The 9,341-nt window shown below is 39.3% G+C and overlaps 1 protein-coding gene across 3 annotated transcripts in view; it reads left to right on the top strand.

The window, feature by feature from the left end:
• Positions 1-680: 680 nt before the first annotated feature.
• LOC138022754 (trichohyalin-like) overlaps positions 681-9,341 on the top strand; it is a 32,686-nt gene continuing 24,025 nt past the window's right edge. The window contains exons 1-2 of one of the 3 annotated variants that reach the window (XM_068869693.1): positions 681-784; positions 7,964-9,177. In XM_068869693.1, coding sequence (XP_068725794.1) covers positions 8,473-9,177 — 705 coding nt within the window. In that variant the 5' untranslated portion in view covers positions 681-784; positions 7,964-8,472. Of the gene's footprint in view, positions 785-3,209; positions 3,542-5,188; positions 5,382-7,963; positions 9,178-9,341 lie in introns of those variants that run through there. The other 2 variants (XM_068869691.1, XM_068869692.1) reach the window with 2 other exon arrangements.

The following is a 9,341-nucleotide window of genomic DNA, read 5'->3' as shown; positions in this document are numbered from 1 at the left end:
GATTCGCTGTCGTGATCCAAGCAATGTTATTCTTTTCCTTGCCCTCAAGTAAAAGATAACAATTTTTAATTTCCTTGCTCCTCGAAGAAAGTTTGGCTGCTGTCATGGGATAGGTGATAACCAGCCAACAGACGTCTGGCAGTTAAAGAATTATTTAAAGCGATTTTCCTTGACGGGTTATTTATGGAGAGCAATGAGGGAATACAATGACAGTGAATGACGCTAACGGCGAGTCAAAATGCAAATTTGACATCTGCATCTCATGTTTTACAGGCTTTTCAGCTGGGAGTATCGAGCACTGAAAAGCGCCAAAATTTGTTATTTCCTACTCAGGCTTAATTTTTTTTGGAAGCCAGCTCAAGAGATGTAGAATTTTAACCGAGTAGAACTTTGTTCCAACCGCCGGTCTGGAGTTTGTTTTTACTAGGTCATGCCAATCGACCTAGCCAAAAACTACACATGAAACTAATCTGCTTGGACTCAGTCAATAGCAAACTGCCAACACGATAAAATAGTTTATATCTCTCTTTTTTAGTTCGCGGAAAGTTTTGTGTTCTTTCCAAAATAGTTTACTATTCGCGTGCCTCTATTATTGTTGATTTTCTTTGTTTGTTATTAATGAATTAATTCCTTTTTCACTGTTGGTCTCTGGATATGGCGTGACATGACATCTGGAATGAAACAGAGCCTGCGCGATGCAGAATTCATCATCACTAAATGTTCAAGGTACACACGTTAAGTACAGCAGGCTATTGACTCGTGCAACTCTTTTGCGGCTTCGCAGGTCAGTTTCATCTATTTTTACTTGAGATTCGTATTTTATAGTCGTATTTGCCCGCGGGTCTTTAAAAAGTCCGATAACAACATTTATTGGCACCTTCATGCAGTGTATATCAAACTTGTTCACGGGTTACCCTTATCAAGCAACAAACACTGCCGTCGATTCCTGGAAAGGTTATTAAATTCGTTTGTTTGTGGAGGGCTTTTTACTGTTCCTCTACGTGTGTTTGGTAAGGGATCTTACTCGCTTAGAAATTCTGTAGATATTTGTTTGCGCTACAAATGTTTTCATGTAAATGTAAATACTTGAGTATCTAGAGCATAGCTCGAACATGTGATCACGTCTCTTTTTAATGACCAATTGAAGCGTCTTGTTTGAAATTTGCCACCTGCTCTCAAACAAAGGCTTAGTTGCAGTTTCCTCGGTTTTTTGAAGCTCCGAAAGGTTTAGTCCCTTGAGCAAATGCCAGTCATTACTGAATTTATTATTTGTATGCTCTGATCCATATAACATTCTTCTTTAGAGTTCATTAACATATTTTTACACCAACAAGTTATTTTCCTTTGCTACGCTCATGAGCCTGATGGTCTTCAGATAAGAGATCGCAATGTCTGTTCTCTGCGGCCCGCTGTAACGCAATATCCTTTTGAATAATCGAGTATTACGTGCTGTAGCCCCATTCGAGTCCTGAGAGGTCAAAATACTTGTCCCGTATAAAATTTCAGAATTTTCGAGATTACCCTGAAAATTGCTGTTTTGTCAGTAAACTACTCTACCATCCTGCTGATAATCTTCAAATTGTTGCTACAGTCGCTTGTCAACAAGAGACGCTTTGATACAATAGTGGAAGCCATTTTATGGAATGGTGACTAAGTATTTTGTTTACCTTGTCTAGCTGTGACTTGCAGTTGAGTGGGAATGGCTGATGCAGGTAACAAGGGGGGAGGGGTGGGTAAGGTATAGCCGTTACCTTGTTAAGAGGGAATATTAAACCAAAAACCTTGCCTTTCTTATAAGGCATTTTTTTATGCTCCTCCTTGCAAGGTTTTCTCTGTGTAAGGACCAACCTCGTTTCCAGGGTCTCTCTTCACTGCCTCCATTGTCAACGACAAGAGAGACCCTAGGAACGAGATTGTATAAGGACCTGGCGAGTTGTTTTTTATTTTTCTTGACTATGCTTTCTTGAGATTCTTGTTTGAGCTCTTTTCTTTTCGCGGTATGCGTGACCGTTTTTTTTTTTTTTGCATCAACGATGAGTTAAGAAATCAGTGCACTATTTCATATGTTTAGCCATTCAGTATCATCAGTAAGCTCACTTTGTCAGCAGAAAACCCTTATCTCACCATAGCTCCCGGAAATCAACTTCCCGAACAGTTACAACTTGTCAAAATTTGAATTCGCATACGTATCGTAGTCTTCCGACATGAACTGAGTCATGGCTTGATACGTTGCCAGACATCCAGATAAGTTCCAGATGAGCTCACCTAGTCCTGTAAAATGTTTGTCGTAGACTCCTCATTCAGAAACAAAAGCTACCTTTAGAGTAAAATTACAAATTATTCCATACAAGAGTACTGAGTAGAATCTTTCCCTTGTAACAAGAATGAAAATTGATTGCGAATACTGCTGTTTTCGAGATTATCCTCAGTTTCTAATTTTATCTTTTATAACTGGCATATTAAAATAATGCTGTTCAGAGTGCAACCAGAAGTACCGGTATCAATTGATTGCTCACTTATAAATATTGCACGGTTTTTCCATTGTTGGTTTAAATCATCTCGACAGAAAGAGTTCACTTTTCTTGCGGCGTTAAATAAAATTCATTTTGGAGTAATTTGGTAAAAAGGCTAGAGTGTTGAAAATTTGAAGGAGACGCAGCTCAATTTGAAAATAAAAACTGGAAAACATTTCCTGAACTGAAATGAAAGCAGGGCATATTTTACGTTGATCGTTTCAGCTAAATTGTCGTATTTTCTTCGAAGTGGACTCGATTACCATTCGATCAAAAATGACTAGCTACCGATTGGCTCGAATTTTTGGTACCTCTGCATGCAGTTAACTTGTGTTTGCTTGGAGTGAAAAACAAACATGCCTGTATCAACCAATGAGGGACCTTTCTTTCGTTTCTTCTTGCCTGCCATTGAAGTTACTCTTTTGTTTAGCGACATAAATTAGTAAGCTTGTGAATATATCATTTGCACATACTATTTCTCAGGGTCTTATAGAGCTTCTTAAGTGTAAATACAAATTGTTCAGCGAAGATTGTACCACAGACTTGATATTCAACTTCTAATGATTTGATGCGATGAATGGAAAAACAAGATCGATATGTCTTTCATGCACAGTCAATCGCTAAATTGTGTTAACAAAGCACAAAGAAGGGCATATTTCCGTGAAGATTCTAGAACTGAGAGTTTCGAATGAGTCAAGAGTAGATCTGACTGTTCTCTAAACGTATAGCAAATTCTGCAATCATGGAATCGACATCAATTGTAAATGGAAAAAGTGACAGTGTGTTGTCTCTGTGTACGTTTTGTAATAACTCGACGGAAGGCCTTGAGAAGAAGCTCTTTGCTAAGGAACAAACGAAAGGGCCTTTTTTTCCTATCCTGGCCAAATTGCAAGGATCAAATACCAAATTAGACTTGCTAGGACGTGCAGTTGTGTGTGGAGCTTGTTTTCATCATCTTCTTCGACAGTGGAGTAGCTACGAACGACGTGGTATTCCTATTCGAAAACGCGAGTATAAGGTTATAACAGGTATGAGTTTCTTTAAGTAATCATTCATGGTCAAATCCTGGTTGTTTCGTGAGAAAATATCGGCGATTTTGTGAGATTATTAGTAACCTAAGGTGAAAAACTTCCAACTTTTATCTCGACTGGATACTATTGTTTATATCCCAATGCCGAGACCCGACGATAAAATATTGCTCTCACAATGGATATGAACCATGCGATATGATATTTACAGACCGACATGCATATACGTAGCCATGGAGAAAAATGATGGCTTCGAGTTACCAATATTTGATCCAATTTTCAAACCCATCGATATACTCAATAGCTTTCTTGCAAATGTTTGAATATAAGAGCAATGAAAATGTCCGAAATGAAGCGTAAACGCAAACAAAAGAGTCGATTAACGTGGGAAAAATTTGGTCTATTATGCTGGGCATGTCACGATCATTTTATTTTTAAAAGCCTTTTTGTATAAGCGATTTAGTGATTCACCAGATTCAATAGATTCAATTCTTTAGATATAAGCTGAGATCCGCTATGTTGTTACTCGCAATTTCAGACGTGAAATGATAGTAAAGAAAATACTTATTTACTTGTTGCTCCAGACACATATCGTCCATGTTGAGATAACCATTGTGTAAAATTCTTAATTTATTTGGTTAAGTGCGCAACGCAGAAAGTGTCGTGATATATAAATGATTAATGTTGTATTTTTTTGCTTATGGGAAATGTGGTGTCACTGAAAGGAAATGTGAGTTCCCAAATATAACCTGAGTAACAAGCGCTAAGAGGGGGGGGGGGAGGGGAGGGGGGGAGGGGAGGAGGGGGGGGGAGGGGGAGGCAGAGTGAGTGCTCACGCACTGAGGCTAAAAAGTGTGGTGCAATCAACGGACTATATTTATCTTTACAAATGAAATGAGTCATGTTTGCGGTAAGGCGGTCATTTGTCTTATCTTATGGTGAATACGAATCTTTTGGTTAGGAATTTTTGAAGCTTGTTTGATTGTCTTCCAACACTCATGCTTTCTCTTTGTGAAACAACTATTACGTGTTTGTACTGAATTTTTGTCTCCAAGGTAGAAAAAAATGAAGCACTTGCTTACAGATTGTATAAATAACACAAATACATTTTCATTGTATCGAACGTTTCAAACATCGAGTGGACAAGCGAAGCTCACAACAGTGGGCGTTGATTGTTGACGAAAACGGCGGCCCAGTGAATGTCGAAAACGAAGTCTTCGCCAATCCCTCGCGAACACCTCTCTTCAAAGTGTCATTGTTTCGACAGCACATGCGCAGAGCTGGCTGTATCAGGCAGCCGTGGATTTCATTCGCGCTTTGCAAGAGATCTTGACTTATTTTTCTCACGGCGTGGAACAATCATCAGCAGACGAAGGAAGAAGGAGGACTGGAGACGGAAAAGAACGCTCTCAGCTCCTACTGGCGTGATCGTAGACAAGAGCCGTAATTTTAGATGATAACACAATTTTTTTTCTGCACAAGAACAGGGTGTGCCCCCACTCAAACTCGTGACATTATTATCCTAAATCATGCGCCCAACCCTTCTGAAACTTGAGCTTTTGGCGTAATGGTGACAATGGCTCGTTATTTACACACCTAGTGATCAGTTCTCATTCCATGTGTTGTTCGCATTTAAGTCACAAGCCTTAGCTTACCCGAATCATGCGACATTTTAAGATAAACTTCCTCTTATTGCACGTGACACTCTTTTTGTTGTTCGTGACAAATGGGTTCAGAAGTTTGTCTTCTCGTTCTTTATCGTTCTTACGTGACAACTCGCACCTTGCGTCGTTCGTTGCTGTGACTCAGTATTTGTCTAAGCTTACACCGATTGGAAGAGGTACGTAATACCACGGCGCTAAACAAACTGTTAACTATAGATCCGTTATGCATCAATGCCTGATAACACATTTCTTCCCGCAAAAGCTTTTTCGAAGTAAAACTCTTTACAGTCTGCAGAAAGCCCAGTCTCAAATCCACTAACTGAACACAACTCTTAAAAAAAACAGTGAAACTGGCTCACTGAGCTCTTAAATAATAATTGTTGTTGAGTTTTCAAAAGCATCGTACGTATTCACTAATGTGTCTGAGTTTTCTCTTTTCTTTATTGGCATGTATGACAAATTGGTTCTTTCAACGACTAACATAACATCGGACTTGCAACAAAACCCTACTGTACTGTGACGTTCACTTTCGTGAATTTGTTTTAAACCACTTACATGTAAGTGTATCTTCCAGAGCAATGACATTTGCGAGATTTAACAGTGGAAGACTGTTGCTCCAATTTTTATTGACAGAGGGAAATGATCATAATTAAGTAAAGTACGATCGTCCGGGTGAGTGTAGTCCTGAGAAGGACTGTTTGAGATGACATTGTCTTGGTTGGACGGGTTCTTTTTTAAATTGAGTGGAATCATTTCTGGCCAAATTTGCCAATAGCAATGTTTTTCGTGTCGTCACCCATTGTTATTAATATACCAACCAGAACCTAATTGGCTGTTGAAACAATAACTTCTTTCGTTCCGTAGTTGGCAAATTTGAATATCAAAAGAAATAGGCCGTCAATAAATATCGCCATATTTGCTGAACCTGATGAATTATTTATATCTATGATTCGTCTCTTCATTCTTATCTCATTGGCTAGTTTCAAGTCTGATAATTGTTTAAGGTATGCATGTGCAGTCCCAAAACATCTTGTAATATGCAAATGTATCTCCGTATGTCTTTATCCTGCCATAGTTGTGATCCTGACGACTTGACAATTATATGTTGACGTTTTGTGTTTGGCAAATCTTCGTAATTTGTTGAATTCGAGTTGCTTTGTTTCAAGTCGTTAAGCATTCTGACAGCTGTTAAATTCATGCTTTCGATTTGCCAGCCACTTCGAAAGGTTTACATCAACTTTACGGGAAGGTTTTGAAAAACTCCGCAGTTCTCCAAATTCTTTTAGACATTCCGTTCTCAGTAAGTATATACCAAGTTTTGAAATTGAAGTTGTTTTCTTAGATTTCCTACACAAAACTTGAGAATCATCTGAATCGAAGGAAAGATAACAAGGTCTTCTCGTGATGAATTATTCACAATTTGTTTCCAAGTTCAGAAGCATTCAGTCATAGTAGGAGAGTTAATCAACATTCTAAACTGATCTTAGCGCAGAGTATTCTGTCGATAACAGTCTCGCTTCTCGCTCAACTAAACAAAAAGTACAAATTGGGTGCATGATATGGTTTTGATACAGGCGCGGTATGTAAAGTCCGTGTTGATCTGATTCTTGTTAACTGAACATCATTTGTAAGGTTAGTTTAAGAATGTAATGTGTGCGGCTAGAATCAATAACAATTTCGAACAAAGTTTGGACCACTTTGTGTCATACTTCGTTCACCGAAAAGTGATAGATAGTTTTGCTTGTCATGGAACAACTACAAAGACCTTTCAAATGCATCAGTTGATAAAAAAGGCAGGCTTTTCGTTTCCAGGACTAGGTTGCTTTGCTTTGCCTTCAAAAATCAGCTTCAAAGGCCAATGCTCCTATTTTCTTAGTTTGAAACTGTGGAAATAAAGGAGCTATATTTAATTTATTCCACTTTATTGTTTGGGCGTTTACTGTCCGTTGGATGTTTCAATCATATGTGTCGATGAAAAATTAATAACATTTGACAGGGAGCGCATTTGTACGTTTTGAATTTTAACTTGTTGGGCAAACGCCTCTCTGATTACAGTGAGAATGACCTACTTAAAAGCAAATAAATCCGACGTAATATGGCTCTGTAGCCCTCCGTACCAGTCCACTTTTTTTTAATTTTCGAAGTTCGTAAATGTCATTTCACATGCTTGAAAAAACAGTGCCCCTACGTCACAGGACAGACATGCTACAAAAGTTTCATTTCAAATGGTCGCACCAGCGAAATCCATCCATATAACTAATAGTAATTGTAATTAATAATCGGAATATATAACAGAAGAATTAACAGTAGAATTACTCCTCAGTGGCGTTTGTTTTTGCGTTACACATAGAACCACTTTGAACTGCTTAAGTGAATAAACAGCTCCACAGGAAAGTACTACTCAGTAGCTTTCATTTGATTGTGCACACTTTAGGAACTGACCCGCAGACTCAAAAGTTGCTGGAACCACCTTGCACAGCATAAGAAACAGTACCACAAGAAAGTACTGTTCAGTAGCTTTCATTTAAATGGTCACACTTTAGGATTACACGCACAGAGTCAAGAGATAGAACCACATCGTACAGCATAATAAACAGCACTGCAAGAAAGTACTGCTGAGAGTAGCCCTCTCTTGAATCGTCATACATAAGGGCTTTGTCCTCAGATTGAAAGGTTCGATCAAGTGCACTTTAAGCCTTAACAACACCACTTGATCTTTAATACTGGAAATGAAATAAATTGCTTTTTTTTGTTTCAGACGATTCCATTAACAATTATCAGGGTCGTCGAGAAGAAGAGATACGAAGAGAGATCGAATTGAAGATAAAAGAAATCCAAAATCGCGAGGATTTAATTCGTCAGCAAGCCGAACAAAGATTCGAAAACTACCGACAACGTCAGGACGAAATACGAAGAGAAGCCGAAGAAAGGCTTTTCGAAGAACAAAATAGGGCTGACAAGTTGAAAAAGGAAACGATAGAAAAATTGAAATTAGAGCAACTAAAAGAAGATGAGTTGAGACGACAGGCGGAGAAGCGTATCCAGGAGGAAAAGGAAAAACGAGATTATATCCGTCAAGAAGCTGAGAGGTTGCTAAGGGAGGAGAGGTTGTTAGGATCCCTGAGGACAAAACAGGAAACCCAGCCTTCAAACGGTGAATTGGCTCAACAATATAGGACTGAGGTTATTATTCCAGCAGGGGAAACCAATAAGGGTAGATCACCTTTGAAGGAAGTTGAATTGATCCGGGTAGAACCAGACGCAGAGATGGCAGGTGTCATTAGCGAGAGAGAGCTAAGCGCAAGGAGCAAGAGCCGTAAAATGATGGTGTTCGACCCAGAAACAGGGTGTTACAGGAAAAAGTCAGAAATTGAAGATGAGGAGGCCTTAGCACCCGAGATTAAATCCAACAGAGTAGAATATCAGTTTCGTATTGGCTCTGACGAGGCCGAGACTGGACAAACCGAAACAACATCCGAGGACATTCCAGTGTTTCAGGGATCAGTGACAACAGAGCGCAGTATTATGGTAAATGGTAAAAACAGATCGAAAGGCCAAGAAGGAATTAGCGAAGATGATCTCAAAAAGGGTGGGGATCCTATGACTGAAAATTCTGAAGAACAGAAGAAGAAATCTGCAAAGGAACCATCGGAAAGAAAGAGGACGACTCGAGCTATGTCAGATGAATCGTTGGAAGAAAAGATACGAGAAATGGAGAAGCGGAGAGAGCGACTGTTACTTCGTGGACTGTCTTTTGAGGCAAAGGAGAGCCCATCAGAATCTCCTGACAAAGAGGACGATTCCCCACGAGGTGAGCCCGACAGTCCACGAAGCTTAGGCGAAGATGGTTCGAAGAAGAAACGAAGTCGAAGTGAACGAAATAAACGGAGACTAACGGCCGAAAAGTTGAGCCGGACAAAGAGTGAAGACGATGTGTTGGATGGAAGCCGGAGCAGCTCAAGTAACGATAAGGTGAGATATAACATTTTAAAAAGCTTAGAACGTTTGTTTGTTAGACATCCTCATTTCCATAATTCACTAATTCAAAAACGATTCGCTGTGGTCTTCAAGCTGACACGGAAAAGCGGAAGGCACCTTGTTGACAGGACGAAATTTCAATGCGGGCGTTCAAGTGG

Source organism: Montipora capricornis, chromosome 11, assembly GCF_036669925.1.
Source record: "Montipora capricornis isolate CH-2021 chromosome 11, ASM3666992v2, whole genome shotgun sequence".
In the NCBI taxonomy this organism is placed as follows: domain Eukaryota; kingdom Metazoa; phylum Cnidaria; class Anthozoa; order Scleractinia; family Acroporidae; genus Montipora; species Montipora capricornis.
This window is presented reverse-complemented; position numbering and strand designations above follow the sequence as displayed.